The 16,792-nt window shown below is 37.0% G+C and overlaps 1 protein-coding gene across 2 annotated transcripts in view; it reads left to right on the plus strand.

Annotated features, from left to right (window-relative positions):
- HACE1 (HECT domain and ankyrin repeat containing E3 ubiquitin protein ligase 1) overlaps positions 1-16,792 on the plus strand; it is a 108,481-nt gene that overhangs the window by 22,429 nt on the left and 69,260 nt on the right. For both annotated transcript variants that reach the window (XM_008569397.1, XM_008569398.1), the window contains exon 6: positions 3,537-3,668. In XM_008569397.1, the coding sequence (XP_008567619.1) occupies positions 3,537-3,668 (132 nt within the window). The remainder of the gene's footprint in view (positions 1-3,536; positions 3,669-16,792) is intronic.

The following is a 16,792-nucleotide window of genomic DNA, read 5'->3' on the forward strand; positions in this document are numbered from 1 at the left end:
GTGTTACATTAATAGAGCATTTTGGGGAGAATTGACATCTTCACTATGTTGATTGAGTTTTCCAATCCATAAACACAGCATGTCTCTCCACTTGTTTAGGTATTTGATTTCTTTCATCAGCATTTTGTACTGTTCAGCATAGGGATTTTGTGCATGTTTTGTTAAGAATATAACTATTTCATTTTCTTTGGAGCAATTATAAGTGGTATTGTGTTTTTAGTTTGGGTTTCTGCAAATCCAGTGTCAGTATATAGAAGTGCAGTTAGTTTTTATGTGTTGATCTTGTATGTTGCAACCTTGCCAAACTCACTCATTGGTTCTAGGGGTTTCTTTGTAGATTTCTTGGGATTTTCTATATAGACAATTTTGTCATCTGCAAATAGAGATGAAATTTTATTTCTTTTTTTCCAATCTGTATGTCTTTTATATCTGTTTCTTGCCTTATTGCAGCTTTATTTTTTACAAAAATAAAAAATACAGCTTAGTTTACTAATTCATTAACAAACTCTCCCTCAGCTTTGTAAGCGTACTTTTTATATATATTCAGTACCTTTCATGTACTTGATTGTGTCTTGAAGAACTCTGTTATGGAGACTTCTGTTCTATCCAGGCTGAATTAGTTGATTTCCAGTTCTGCTGCACAGTTGTTTGGAATGTCTCTTTACCATCATCCTGATTCCACCATCACCAAGATTCCTTTTGCCTTCCTCTTGCTTTGGTTTCTCTATCATATTGGTCCCCTTTCTGTGTTTCCTGGTAACTATTCTGTCACTTTGCTTGAGCACATTTTTTGGTAGTTTCCTGAGAAAGGATGCATGGGAGGTAAATTAGTTGTCAACTTTCATGTCTGAATATGACTTGAGTCTCTGAGTCTGTCCTATTATATAATTGACAGTTTATCTGACAATAAAATTCTAGGCTGGACATCATTTTCTCTTAGAATTTTGAAAGCATTGCTTTGTTATCTTCTAGCTTTCAGTTTCGAAATTTGGTGCTGTTTTGGTTTTTGATTCTTTATATGAAACCTGTTTTGTTTTTTTCTCTAGAAACTTGTAGAATCTAATTTGTCCTTAATGTTCTAAAATTTTATCATTATATGTGTTGGTTTGGATTTATTATATCTATTTGGCTGGATAACGCTGAGGCTCTATCAACCTGGAAACTCATGTAATAGGAATGAATGAGGGCCGAGCCCGTGGCGCACTCGGGAGAGTGCGGCGCTGGGAGCACGGCGGCGCGGGTTCGGATCCTATATAGGGATGACCGGTGCGTTCACAGCGCTCACTGGCTGAGCGCGGTGCGGCTGGTCACAAAAAAAAGGAATGAATGAGAAATTTTTGTAAGTTATTACTTTGATGATTTCCACTTTTCTCTGTTCTCTCCTTTTGTAGCTACTATTATTTGGATATTAGACCTCTTGGACTAGCCCTTTAATTTTCTCATTTTTTCTCTTGTTTCTCAGTTTCTTTGTCTTTGTACTTTCTGGGAGATATCCTCAACATTATCTTCTAAATCTTTTTTTGAATTTGCATGTCTCTATCATAGTATAATTTTCAAGAGTTCTTTCTTTTTTTTTTTGCATTGTTCATTTAAAAAAAATATTACTTTTGTTTCAAGGAGGCAATCAGTATGTTCTCTCTCCAAGAGTATTAAATATAGTTTTTTTTTTTAATATTCATGGTTCCTTTTCCCCCCAACTTTTTGCTTTTTTTGTTGTAATTTGTCTTTCAGATTAGATGCATTTGTCAAACGTTTGGTGGAACAAGAAAAAAAATATTTGAAAGCTCTGTCAGCATGACAATAGGGTCTTCAAAGTAAGGTGATCTGCTTGGGCATTTGCCTTCAGGATCCTTCCCAATGTCAGTTTCTTTAGGCATTTACTCTTGAGCTGGTTAGGTTCTTCAGAGAAAGCCTTTCTGACTGCCAGAAAGATGTCAGCAGTCTGGATGCTGCATAGGGAAGAATGCTTTGGGATCTCAGTGTGTAGTTATGTACACTTGCTCTTAATCTCCCTTTTTCAGTGTGGTACTCTTAGTCAGTGTCCCTGGTGTCTCCCTTCTAGACACTCTTTGTTTTCAAGCCTCTTGTGTTCTGTCAGATTGGGGAGGGGATGTCACTGGCCTTGCAGAGTTGGGGAGGGACAGTGATCTCTGGGGGTCTAAATCTTAAATACCCAACTTTCATCTGATCTGTTTTTTGTCCCACCTTCCACCTACTTGAACAGGTACGTGGTACTTATTACCGGTTCTTGAACCTTTTGGGAGTTTTGTTATTTGAATCACATTCCTTCTTGGCTTTCTCTGCTACTGATATAGGATACTGCATTTTGTTCTGACTAGTCAAGAAGTATGTATATTATTGTTTGTTTCTAGCTTCCAAAACTCATTGCTCTTTTCTCCTTTTCTTTATCTTTATGGGTCTGTTCTTTAAGGAATACTCTTTATTGTCATTTGAGTGGGGGTTTTATTTTTATTTATTTATTTATTTTGTCTTTTGTGACTGGTAAGGGGATCGCAATCTTTGGTGTGGTGTCACCCACACTGCGCTCAGCCAGTGAGCGCACTGACCATTCCTATATAGGATCCGAACCCATGGCGGGAGCGTCGCTGCGCTCCCATGCCGCACTCTCCCGAGTGCGCCACGGGCTCGGCCCTTGAGTGGGGTTTTAGAAAGAGGTAGAAGCTGATGGTATGTTCAACCTGCCATTTTAAAATGGGTTTAATGATTTTATTTTATTTTATTTTATTTTTTTATTTTTTTTGTCTTTTTGTCTTTTTTCCGTGTCCGGCAACGGATCGCAACCGTCAGTGTTGCCCCCGTACCGGACCGGGGACCGGCGACGGGATCGCAAGCCTCGGCGTTGCTCCCGCGCCTCGCTCAGCCAGTGAGCGGGAGCCGGTCTGTACGTGGGATCCGAACCCTCGGACGGGAGCGCTGCCGCGCTTCCCAAGCGGCGCACTATCCAGTGCGCCACCGGGCCGGCCCTAATGATTTTATTTTAATGGAAAACAATTAAATGAAAAATGCATGGATAGCATAGCCTAAAGATTTAACGTTGTTTATCTTTGAGTGGTAGACTTATAGGTGTTTTATGATTTTTTAATACTCCCTATATATTTTATTATTTATGTAAGATACATATGTTTCTTGTAAAATAGAGGAAGTAAAGAATAGGACAATTCTGTGTTAATTACTTCTTAATTGATATTTGCTTCTGGGAAAGGAAAAATACCTTTTCTCTAGAGATAAACTTTGTAGAGTCTGGGGTCATCCAAGAAGCTGAGTACTGGTGATCCTAAGCCTACAATAATTACTATTTTTAACCATTAAGTTCTCGATTTTGAAATTCATGGTGGTGTAACCTACATCTTGATGCATGTATTTTCCCCATGTAAAAACATAGGAAAAAGTTATATGGGATTAAAATATCTTTAGTTTGTATATCGTGCTCTGTAGAGAAATAACAACGTTTTTTATTTGCTGTTTTTATATGAAACAGTCTTGCACAAATGTTAAGTAACTAAATGGCTTCACAGATACACTGGCTGGCAGTGAATGGGCGGACAGAACTACTCCACGACCTTGTGCAGCATGTCAGTGATGTTGATGTTGAGGATGCAATGGGGCAGACAGCACTGCATGTGGCCTGTCAGAATGGTCACAAGACGGTAAGGTCAGCCATGAGGACTTAAAGTTGTTTTTGAAAACTTTGAATTCATGAAAAGCTATTCACTGTGTTTATTTGGGAACATGAAGCATTATAGCAAAATTGTATTTTCTGCATCATTTGGACTTCTGGTTAATTTATTCTCTGTGGACAGAGGGAATAGAAAAATAGCGCTTTTAGATCTGTTCAAAATATTTGTAATTTGGATTTTTAATTTGATTTCTGATTCAGAGATTTATTTTTTTTGTCTTTTTCGTGACCAGTAAGGGGATCGCAACCCCTGGCCTGGTGTTGCCCGCACCGCGCTCAGCCAGCGAGCGCACTGGCCAGTCCCATATAGGATCCAAACCCGCAGCGGGAGCGTCGCCGCGCTCCCAGCGCCACACTCTCCTGAGTGCACCACGGGGCCGGCCCTGATTCAGAGATTTTTAATAGCTGAATATACTAAATTTTTATTTTTTATACTAAAAATTATACTAAATTTTTTTCATTCCAAACAGCTGAATATACTAAAATTTTAAATGTAGTATATTGTCATAATTTTAACAGTGAGAATGTTTATTCTGTTCTGAGTTTTAGCAAATAACTTTTCCATATTTTATTTTATTTTCTCCTTTTTGTCTTTTTTCGTGACCGGCAACGGATCGCAACCCTCAGTGTCGCGCCCGTACCGGACCGGGACCGGCAACGGGATTGCAACCCTCGGTGTTGCTCCCTCATCTCGCTCAGCCAGTGAGCGGCCGGTCTGTATGTGGGATCTGAACCCTCGGCGGGAGTGCCGCCGCGCTTCCCAAGCGGCGCACTGTAGCAGTACGCCACCGGGCCGGCCCTCCATATTTTATTTTCTTACCATTAAGTCTCAATTATTAGGATAGTGAGGAAAGTGAGCACTGATACTGTTTTATAGTTCAAGTTGAGTTATTGTATTTTTCTACTTTCTCGGTATATGATGCAGGTATTAGAGTGAAAGTATTTTCCTTCTTTCTTTGGATTTCTAAAATCATGCACTTATTTTATGGCAGTGCTTTCCTGTTATTCCTGTGTACAAACATTTGGCTTTTGAAATTGCAAATAGTTTTCTCTCATTAGGAGATTTTACTGCTTTATATAAAGATTGAGAGCTTTACGATTTTGTATTTAATTTCTGTTTACATTAAGGTTTTTTCCACATTTAGCATTATTGGTAATACAATGTAATTTATTTACTTGCTAACCATACAATAACAACAAAACCAATAAAAAAAAAATCACTACCAATAACTACAAAGATACAGTTTATTTATTTTTTGGTACAAACTCTGAGTCTTATCTCTTTTTTATTGGGAGAATTCTTAGTGGAATCTGGATTTCCATCTCTTCAAACACTTTTTCGCTAACCTGGGTTCAGGATGTAAGGATACTGGAAGCTCTAGTGCTTTATATATGACTACAATTCACAGAATATTGTATTTCTTCAAGATAGTGAGGCAAAGGTTGACATTGTCTTATGTTTAATAAGGGTTGGAAAAAAGGAGGTGGGGGATATAGGATTTTTTTTCCTTTCCTGGAATTTCCTCTGAATATCAATGTTCATTTGTACTTTTTGTCTTTCATTATCTGAAAACTAACCCAGTGTTTTCAGAAGTATTATTTCTCAGTAGTACTTACTTTTTCAACATCAACGTTATTAAATTTAAAAAATATTCTGTATTAACAGAAATGATTTGAAATATTCTAATCTTGAATGATCCAGATATTTAAGGAACTATTGCATATTAGAGAATGAGTCCTGCTGATAGCTCTCAGAGGACAGAAAAGCACTTACTTTAATATAAACATGCTCTGCTACAACAGATGAGCAAAAATATCAGTTACTAAGATTTGCAAACCCTCACTGTTGCCCAGGAACTTATATAGGATAAAAATGGGGATTCAGATATGAAATGATCTACAAAAGCTAATTATAGCTGCCTTGAACAGTATAGAAGCAAGAATTACTAAGAAAACCTTGATTCAAACATGTACATTATAGAATGCATTAAAAATTTAGAATTGCCTTCTGAAGTTATTGAAAACTAGGTGGTGTAAGTATAATATATTCCGTATGGTTTACAACCTAAAGCAGGTGTGGTAAAGTTATGGGAGAATTCCTCATAGTCAGATGCCTTTGAACAATTGTATTCTCAGAAGATTTATAGGGAGCCTGACTTCACTGCAGTTGTGAGTTTCACAGGGTGAGATTTTGCGGATACAATAAAGGAGGAAAGGTACCATAAGCCATGTTGACTTATTGTTGATTGTATTGGCCAGTGAGATTCATTCTTTCATAGTTGGTAAATTGTAGTTATCTACAAGGATCATACTCAGGTAAAGGGAATGTTTAGCACTGACTATTTTCTGAATCATTGTGTGTATCTTTGATCCTTTTTCAATTAGGACAAGAAGGAATCTTGAAAAATTAGTGTATTTCCTTACCTCCAGGCTGAATTGTATTTCTAAAAATCTGTGTTGGTAGTTGTGCTAATTTTGCCTGTTTCAGAATTACTCATCTATTTCTGGGACATGTTCAATATTCAGTGGTGGATGAACATATCCTTTTATCTAAGTTGAATATAATATACTAGGTTATGAAATATGCCGAGTTATTACAGGGTAGGGACTACTGATTTTTTTTTAATCCTTTGTGTATCTTTCAAGAAGTTGAGCACTAAAATGCTTTGTCAAGTATCCTAGTGACTTATTTTAGTGACAAGTCAGATGGCCTTTTTGATGTCTCAGAATAGCCAGTTCTTTCATAAATTCATTGAAAGTCTTTAGGACTTGTGTCCAGGTAGACATATACCACTGCATGGAGGTTTCAGGATTTTATTTTAATTTTAAGCTTAAAAGCTTGCATATTCATTATATATATATTTCACAGAATAAAATATCAAACTTTAAAGGTGGAAAGAAAATCCACTAGAAATATTTTAAAAAGCATATCAGCTCTTTTCAAATTCAAGAGGCAGAGATGATAAATCCTCTGAAATTTGCCTTCTAATCTCATTTTAGAATAAATCTCAGAAGTGCATGAAAAAATTTCAGGCAACTGGCTAAGAGCCCTATAGCTTTGTAGAATTTATAATTGAATACTATATACTTCCTTTGATGACAAGAAATGCTTTTTCAAATTTACACTAGTTTTGGTTATTTTATTTATTTTTATTTTATCAATATACAATGTATACACTAGTTTTTATAAAGATGAAAGATTTATTTTTCTCATAAATAATTGGGTAATCTTTACCATGTTTTCATATAGATGTAAGTAGTAAGGTAGACATGATAAAGGTCTTATCCTCTCTTTGGAAGGAAGTAGTTTGGACAGTTGAAGAGTACCTTCTAACTGTTTTTGTTCTTGCATCATAATAGCACCATGATTTTAAACTACATCTTCTTTTTTTTTTTTTCTTTTTGTCTTTTTTCATGACCGGCAATGGATCGCAACCCTCAGTGTCGCGCCCGTACGGGACTGGGACCGGCCACGGGATCGCAACCCTCGGTGTTGCTCCCGCTCCTCGCTCAGCCAGTGAGCGGCCGGTCTGTATGTGGGATCCGAACCCTCGGCGGGAGCGCCACCGCGCTTCCCAAGCGGCGCACTATAGCAGTGTGCCACCGGGCCGGCCCGATTTTAAACTACTTCTATTCCTATTTAATAATGATCAGTTGAAAGAAATGATAATAACTCCTTAATAATTTTATTTTTGTGTAACTTTCCTTAGATTAGCTGTTACACTGCATTATTAATTGTACAATACCAGAATAATGGTTTGCATTTGGCTATTGATTTTAAAAAATAATTTCAGAGTTTGGTTGTTCAGCTGGCTTGTTATATAATCTGACAGCTTTTTCTTCCCCTCCCTTATCTGTTTCGTAAGGTATATTCTGTCTAGTGATGACATAATTAAGGAAGTGTTGTGAACACTTTAGAAGACATTTAAGAACCATATTTATTACTACTATTTCTACCATTTTTAATATGCTTGATGTGATTCTGTAAAAGTATAGAGCGTAATATCTGGACCCTTCATTCATTTACTCTTGTGCAAGAATCTAGGCCCATTGTGTTGTTTGATTTTTATTTCATTTTTAGAAAGTGAAATAAAACCTAACACTCTCCATAGGTATATTTGACTCAAATTTTTTTGGCTATAAATTGAATTTACTTTTTGGTAACTTTTTCCTTTGTTATTAGTTCTTCAAGATTTATAGATGTGTTGAATTGCCACAAATAATTGATTGTTGTCTTCCTGGAATAACTTGGATTTAGAAACCCTAGAGAACTGTCAGATAGTTCAATCAAAATTTATACGTTAGATTACATAGCAGGATTAGTTTAGAGACTAATCTACAATCTATTTAGAAATAAATTTCATTTTTATCAGAATGAACTTTGTTTCTAAATTTATATAACTGAATATGAACCTTCACAAGCAGTATAAAATGATAGTTGAACCTTGTTAGAACAGACTCAAGCTCCTGAAACTTAAAATCAGTTGTTTGACATTGGTATTATAGATTATCTTTGATGGAACAAACAGCGTTTATTACTGAAATTGTAGACTTTTTAAGGAACGGTGTTATCTACGTTCAGTTAGCTCTCTTGATATCTTTAGCCAGCTTCCAAGCTGTTATCCAGAGAATTACGGGACAGCCATGCAAACTTAATTGAAAGCGTTTGCAAAACATTGATCAGATTTAGCTTTGAGGTACAAAGGTAGGTAGACTAACATTTCAGGATGTATTTTTAGGTTCAGAGTAATTTTATTTGTTTTAATGCTAGAATTCTCTGTATTCACTTCTGGGAAATGTGAGCAAATAATAGGAAGTTCCCCTGTCATTTATTCTTAAACACAACTGGGTGGGTAGTAATGATTTTTGCTGGATATTACATAAGGGTTCAAAGTTTCACTAGGTTCAGGTGGACAGTCTTCTAAAGAAGACCCGTATAAACTGGTCACTGATTAGTGAGTTGGCAACTTTCTTTAGTGTGTAAGTTATTTGTGCATTGCCATAAGTCATTTCATCAGAATTATTTTTAATAAAAAATAAAATATTGATACTTTTTGTTGTTGTTTGGTCTCCTTTTAGCAAATAATAATACTGCAACTTAGATTTTTACTTATAATTTTATGATTGAATATCTATTCCTTTTTACCTTGATCAATGTTGTTTTGAGAGTTGACATTGATAAAGTAGAGCTGCTTTGTATTTCTTGCTTTGTAATTTATCAGTGTAGCAGGCACAGGTGGTCTTGGTTAGTCACTGCCTTCAATTAAATGACTTTTGAGATCGACCCAGACATTAGCTTTGTACATTAGTTTTCCACTCAGGATATTGTTTTATCACTTGAAAGGTTATGAAGTCTGTAGAAAATGTGTTGTTTCTTCTTAAGGATCTCTTCAAGGCCATATATAAATTCCCTTTCTGTGCTTTTATTTCTAGGTTTCTCCCCAGCATTTTCTTATCCTGTATTAATGGGAGGAGGACCCCCATCCTAGATAATCAAGGACTTAAGAGAATGGTTTCTGTTGTGGTGGGGGCAGTTGGTAGATCATCTATGACAGGGAATTTGAAATTCTGAATTTTTTAAAAATATATTTAGCTGATCTAATTTTAGGAACATAAGATTTCAGTTCAATGTAGTTCTTAAAATTATGTGTGTTATATTGTCTTGAAAACTATATAGATAATCCAGCTATCAGTCACAGATATTTATGTTAATATACTTTTACATGTTTACATTTAATAAATTATAAGCTACTGAGCTTAATTTTTGCAAGTAAACGAGAAGCCATAACTTTTTGAAAACAGAAGAAATTATGACCATCCTTATGAATCACAATTATTATGTTTTTTGGGACTTCATAGCTTATAGTCCAATGCACAGTTTTCATAGAAGTATTTGTGTGTAGGGTTTTAGGTCCAAGAGATTTCTTAAAATAAATTGAATTCAAATCATAGAGGATCATGGTTTATTTTTCTGGGTAACACTGATCACTATATATAGTACATTAAATATTTTGCTGATTAATATTTTGTCTCTTGGTCTTTCTTCCACTGTAAACTTCATGAGAGCAGGGAGTTTTGTTCATTTTGTTCATTGTTGCAACTCTAGCATCTAAAGCAGTCCATAGCACATAATAGACATGACATTTTTGTTAAAAGATGGAATGAACCACTGAAATGCAATATAATTTCAATCAGTATTTTCTGATGTTTTCTTTGCATTTCTGAATATTCGTCACTTTTTTCCCTTTTGTATATATAAGTGGATTGTATATTGATAGTGCTGATTCTTACAAAAGGTTGTATGTGATTTGGTTGTATCTTGCTGAAAATCTCTGCTTTTGAGAATCCTTAAGGATTTTAAAAGATGAATGCAGAATTTATTCTCTTCAATTATGTTGTGCCTATGTGTCAGTATAATGTAAAATCCTCAGGTAGTATTGTTTCTAAAAGAGCTTTTAGGTAGTTAATTTAATAAATGCTCAGAGAACATTTTCTCTTCACCCTTTGTAAACACATAAGCAGTTTTTACACAGTTGAAAACATTTGTTGTTTTGCAGTACTTTTGAAGAGTATATACAGAGTTTTGAAACTGTTATTAAACTAAAGTTGTTATGGGCCAGCCCCGTGGCTCACTTGGAAGAGTGAGGCACTGGTAGCGCCGAGGCCGCGGGTTCAGATCCTACATAGGGATGGCCAGGTGCGCTCACTGGCTTAGCGTGTGCAGACCACACCGTGCTGAGGGTTGCGATCCCCTTAGCGGTCAAAAAAGAAAAAAAAAAAAAAACTAAAGTTGTTGTGGCTAGGCAATAAATATCTCATTGCAATTCTGTGTAGCTATTTAGTCTTCATGATAATTCATGTCTATATCATATGTATGTATTGTCAGCAAGACAATAATTTGTCATTGTGGTTAGACCTTTTGCTTTACCATTGAAATATTGTCACTCTGGATTATCTGGGAATGAGGATCCATTTTGCACACTAGCCAATGTCTAATTAAAGTGTGGTTAAGGGACCAAGGAGGGCTTACCTCCCCAACAGGGCTCAGTAGGAACTGTTAACAGCCTTCGTGCCCCTGGTCCAACACCAAGTAGACCTAGCTTATTTCCCTTACCATTCACTGCCGTGCAGTCTGCTAATTGTTGAGGTGAGTACATCTTAAGTCCCTTCAGTACTTGAATTATCTTTATTTGCCCCCCTCAGAGAAAGGATGAGAGTTCTTTAAAAAACAAAACAAAACTATGATTGAGGTTATTTGTGACTTCCTTGCTGCTTCTCCTATTATGCCATTTAATCAATAATTGACTGAATTCTGCATTATTTCCCCCCTGTTGTTTCAGAGCTTTTACAAAAAGAAACCAACAAACATCTTTTTTTGTTTTTTTTTTAAACCACAAAGATTGATGACTTTTCACTCATTTCAGTCAAGGCAAATTTTTATTCTTCACATTCAAATTCCTTTATACATTTTTTGTCCTTATGGTAACGGAAGTGCACTTTTCTCTTTTTTTCTTGAGGCAATATTTTATCTACAAGTGAAGCTATTGAAACCTTTTAAAAAATACACGTTTCTTTTTTTTTTTTTTTCCTTTTTGTCTTTTTCCGTGTCCGGCAACGGATCGCAACCCTCAGTGTCGCCCCCATACCGGACCGGGACTGGCAACGGGATCGCAACCCTCGGTGTCGCACCCGCACCTCGCTCAGCCAGTGAGCGGGAACCGGTCTGTATGTGGGATCCGAACCCTTGGCAGGAGTGCCACCGCGCTCCCAAGCGGCGCACTGTAGCAGTGCGCCACCGGGCCGGCCCAAAAATACACGTTTCTTTTAATAGCTATATATTTTGAGAATCCGCACCCGCACCTCGCTCAGCTTTTAAAAAATACACGTTTCTTTTTTTTTTTTTTTCCTTTTTGTCTTTTTCCGTGTCCGGCAACGGATCGCAACCCTCAGTGTCGCCCCCATACCGGACCGGGACTGGCAACGGGATCGCAACCCTCGGTGTCGCACCCGCACCTCGCTCAGCCAGTGAGCGGGAACCGGTCTGTATGTGGGATCCGAACCCTTGGCAGGAGTGCCACCGCGCTCCCAAGCGGCGCACTGTAGCAGTGCGCCACCGGGCCGGCCCAAAAATACACGTTTCTTTTAATAGCTATATATTTTGAGAATCTCAGTTGGGATAATTTTGTTAGAAAAGCAAAAAGATTTCTGAATGGAAAGTAAAATGCTGGAATAAGTGATTTCCACTGTTTAAATCAAGTGTTTTCTTCTCAAGGAAAGGAAGAACTTTTGATGTCTTGTAGGGTATACAAGCATATGACAGGAACATATGACAGTTCATATTGTAAATCATGCTTTCTTGCTATGATTTGCTTGAAGTTTGTCTCACCACTTCGTTGAGAATAGTAGAGGAATATGTTAGTTTAATGACTAAATTGTTTTTATATTGTAAGCTCTACAGTATAAATAAAAATACAGAAGTACTGTTAGAAGTATTTGGTTTTAAAAATGGCATTTTAAAACTAAACAGAAGTAGCTGTCTAGGCACTTGAGGTTGACTCTCTAATAGTTATTTAGTAGGGAATTCATAGATGATTAATATAGGTTATGAAGATATGTCAGATTGGCTATAATACTATTTAGCAATCTGAATTCAGAAAAATTAGAATTCCTACTTTTTGGTAAACATGAGTAGAATAGTGGTTATGAACATCTGCTTAGTGAACACCTGCTTCACTGTTTATTTGTGTTTTGGGGTGAAAAATTGCTTGACCTCTTTGAGACTCAGTTTCCTGCTTATAAAAGTGGAGAGAACATCACCTTCACAGAATGCATCGATGAAATGCTGAATGCTTATCAGCACAGTGACCTGGCTACATGTTAAGATTATTCGTATTACTATATCATTATGTAGTTTTAACTGTATAATATGTATGAATGCATAATGTTTTACTAATAATTACTTTATTTCAGTTTCTTTCTGTTTTTTGGGGGGGGATGCTGCTGGCCAGTATGGGGATCCAAACCCATGACTTTGGTGTTACAAGCACCATGCTTTCCCAAGTGAGCTAACCTGCCAGCGCTCAGTTTCTTTCTGGATTGCTAGGTTTTAATTGCATGTTAATACATATTTTCTATGTATTTGCTTCCATCTTTCCTGAGCCTTTTGAGAGATGAAGACTTATTGTCCATAGTTTCTGTAACAGTAGTGAATACTGTTGCTGCTATCCATCTCACTCCTGTTTTGGTACCATACAGACGCAGCTTCTATGTCAAAAATCAGAAAGGGGAAAGCCATGATCAAAAGGCCCAAATAGGCCTTCTCTTATAAAAATAGTTCTTATATTTGAAAGCTGTATTTGACTACTTGTCCTCAGTTTAAAGGAATTATATAGTGGTAATATAGTTTTATATAATAATGTTTCTACTACATAGATTTTAGAATTGGGATAGAAGTAAGTTCAAGTAGCAATATATGAGTAATATATCTTAAAATATTTTATTTTTATGAAAATCTTTTTAGTAAAAAACGATAGTCCCTTTAACCACCCATCTTCTTTGACAAGTTGGGATCACCAGAGGCAACATTTTTCAACTCTTTTAGCTTTTCCTCTGGTATGTATTTCCAAATAATAAAGTTCTACTGCTCTTTCTCAATTAATGACTTCTAGATATTACTTACTCATTTATTTATTTATTTATTTTGGATAAAGATGACTGGTAAGGGGATCTTCACCCTGCTAACCGATCATCCCTATATAGGAATCCGAACCCATGGCCTTGGTGTTCTCAGCACCACACTCTCCCAAGTGAGCCACTGACCAGCCCTGTTTTGATATATAAACTTTGTGTGAGGATTTATAAATTTTGGTTAGGCAGTATTACAACTTTCAGATCCCCATAAGGGCCAGCTGCCAAAAAAATATATATATATACTAGAACTAATATTGGTTAGGTAAATGTTTACTGCTTAGTCACATAGTGAACTATAACAACATTCTCTCTAGGATGACTATTTTTCTTGAAAATAGTAATTGTTTTTGCTCAGTTTTCTTTGAATCAGCAATTCTTCCTATGTGTTCCTGTAAAATAGCTCTTAGTACTATTTTCTACAAAGACAAATTTGTTAGACAATCTGTCAGTTTCATCTTTTTTTTTTCCCCCCTCTGAACCTAGGAATTTCTTTGCATCTCTCCTGTATTCCATCTCCAATATTCCGGATTCCACATCTTCGGTTTTGCTTTTATTCCCTTGTTTTGGAGGAAAATATCCTCCAGTGCTTTCTTGAGAAAAGATGCATTAGCGATTTTTTTCCCCCCAATCTTACATAGTTAAACATACTTCTGTTTATAACCATATATTTGAATAGTAGTGTGGCTGACTATAGAAGTCTACATTCACAGTCATTTACCTTACAGTTTTGAAGGATTTTCAGTTTTTAGATTCCACTATCATCATTGAGAAGTTTAATGCCAGTGTGATTTGTTTATCTCTGGAGTCTTATATCCTGGTATTATGAAATTTCACTTTGATGTGCCTTGTAGAAGGTCTTTTAACTTATTATTATTATTATTTTCCATAACAGAGGATTTAATTTATTTTAATTTATTTTTTAATTCTTATTGAATAAAAATTGATTGTACATATTTTTGGGGTTCAACATTGAGATATATTGATCAAATCAATATTATTAGCATATATATTGTTACAAATTGTAATTATTCTTTATGCCCCTTGTCCAGTCTCTCCCCATCCCCCCTTCCCCCCCCCCAATTACCCTAGATTTTTTCTCTCCTTCTGAAAGAATAATGGTTACTCTGTTGAGTTGTTCCCTAGCTGATCTGTCCAATGCTGAGAGGTGTGATCAGGTCCCCCAATATTATCATAGAGCAGATGCTACTTCTGTCACTCTGAAATGGGCTTTGTGGAGAGAGACATCTTTTATCTCTGCTGATGACTCTCCTTGTGTCAGTGCACTCCAGTGGCTGGTGGACCATCTGCATGGTGGTTGTGTCTAGCCGCTTTTGTGGCAGCCATGGTTATTGTGGTGGCTGTGGTGGGCCATCCCCATGGAGGGGATGTTTTTGGTGTGCTCGGTGGTGCTGGCAGTGTACCCCTGGTTGTGGGGAGTGTCTGGTCACCAGCTCCATGCCTTGGGTTCATGGGCGGGCCCCAAGGCGCTGGCATGGTGTGCCTGGTTGTGGGAGGGGTGGTCTGATCCGCAGCTCCACACCTCAGGTCCCTGGGTGGGTCCCGAGGTGCTGGCGTGTTGTGCCTGGTTGTGGAAGAGGGGTCCGATTCACTACTCCATAACTTAGGTCCCTGGGCGGGCCCCAAGATGCTGGTGCATTGTGCCTGGTTGTGGAAGGGGGGTCCAGTCCAAGAAGGTCTTTTAACTTATAAGACTGGGTACTTGGTGAGCTTTTTAAATCTGGCAACTCATGTCCTTTAGTTCTGGAAAATCTTTTGGCGTTTTTTTTCCTTGATTATCCCTTGTTTGTCCCCCACCCCATTTTCTTTATTCTCATTTTCTATAATATGTCCCTCAGGATTGATCCACTTAGTTTCTCATCTTTCCTATTTTCTACTTGTCTTTTCATTCTGATTTCTTTCTTGTAGAGTTCCTCAACATTGTTTTTCTAAACTTCTGTTGAATTTTTATTTCTTCTATCATATTTTTAATTTTTAATTCTCTGAATATTTTCCCCTCAGTATCCTGTTTTATTTATTTATTTATTTTTGGCAGTACGGGGATCCAAACCCTGGACCTTGACGTTGTAACACTGTTCTCTAACCAATTGAGCTGGCTAGCCCCCAGCATCTTGTTCTTATTCCATGGTTATTTTTTCTTTTCTCTCTGAGATATTAGTTACTTTTCTATTTTTTGTTGTTTTCTTTGATTTCCTTTATTGTCTTTATTTTTTTCCGTTTGTTTCCTTTATTTTAGGTTAGAGGCCTACTTCAATATTGTATCTTAAATATTGTCTGTCCATTCACGTGTAATGGTCAGGCACTAAAACATTGACTGGAAGCATTGTGTACATGGGCTGAATTTGTTGACTACCTGGCTTCACTGTGCACCAAGGTTTCTCACTCTTGGCACTATTAATATTTTGGATCTGATAATTCTTTGTTGTGGGGCAGTGCTGGGCATCGTAGAATGTTTAGCACCCTCCCTTCCCTACTCTTGAGGAACAAAAAGTCTCCTGGCATTGTCAACTGTAGGTGGAAAATTTGCCCTTGATTGAGAACTACCACTGTAGACCCATTGACTTGAACTGGGCTGTTTCACTGGGGACTCTGTAATGCCAATATCTGTAGGACTCTTCTCTGGTGTCAGTCTTTCTAGAGAGGAAATTTTTAATTCCTTTTACTTGAGGGTTTAAGCCTGGCTGCTGGATTTCTGGGAGCCAGTGGAATATAGGGGCTGAAGGTTTTCACTTAATTAGTTGTTTTTACCATGACTTCTCATCCTTGCTTATAGCTGTTTTTCTTGTCTGCCAGTCCAGAGTTTCCCTGTTCACTTTTTCCAGAGAATAAACCTCCCATCTTCTGAGACAGTATAGGGAGGGATAGCTACTAATTGTATGGGATGAGAGGAATGGTCCTAGGGGAGGGTCTGTTTCTTTTACAGGCTTTCAACTATTCCTCTTGTTTTTAGCTCTGTATAACCATCTCTGTCCTCAAAGGTAACTGGTACTTTCAATTCCTGTGGGTTTCTTTGTTTTGTTTTGTTTTTGGTATAGTCAGAATTTGGTTGCTTGTTGTTGGAAACCCAGTCTGGGTTATTTATTTATTTATTTAATTTTATTTTTCTTTCCTTCAAAATTTTATTTTATTTTGTCAATATACAGTGTGGTTGATTATTGTGGCCAATTACTGAAACCTCTCTTCCTCCTCCCTCTCCCCCCTCCCTCCCAACAATGGCCTGTCTGTTTGCTTGTCGTATCAACTTCAAGGAATTGTAATTGTTATGTCTTCTTCCCTCCCACCCACCCCTGTTTTTTTTGTGTATTTATTTATTTATTTTAAGCTCCCACAGATAAGTGAGAACATGTAATATTTCTCTTTCTGTGCCTGACTTGTTTCACTTAATAT

The sequence above is a fragment of the Galeopterus variegatus genome, unplaced genomic scaffold, assembly GCF_000696425.1.
Source record: "Galeopterus variegatus unplaced genomic scaffold, G_variegatus-3.0.2 Scaffold491, whole genome shotgun sequence".
Classification (NCBI taxonomy): domain Eukaryota; kingdom Metazoa; phylum Chordata; class Mammalia; order Dermoptera; family Cynocephalidae; genus Galeopterus; species Galeopterus variegatus.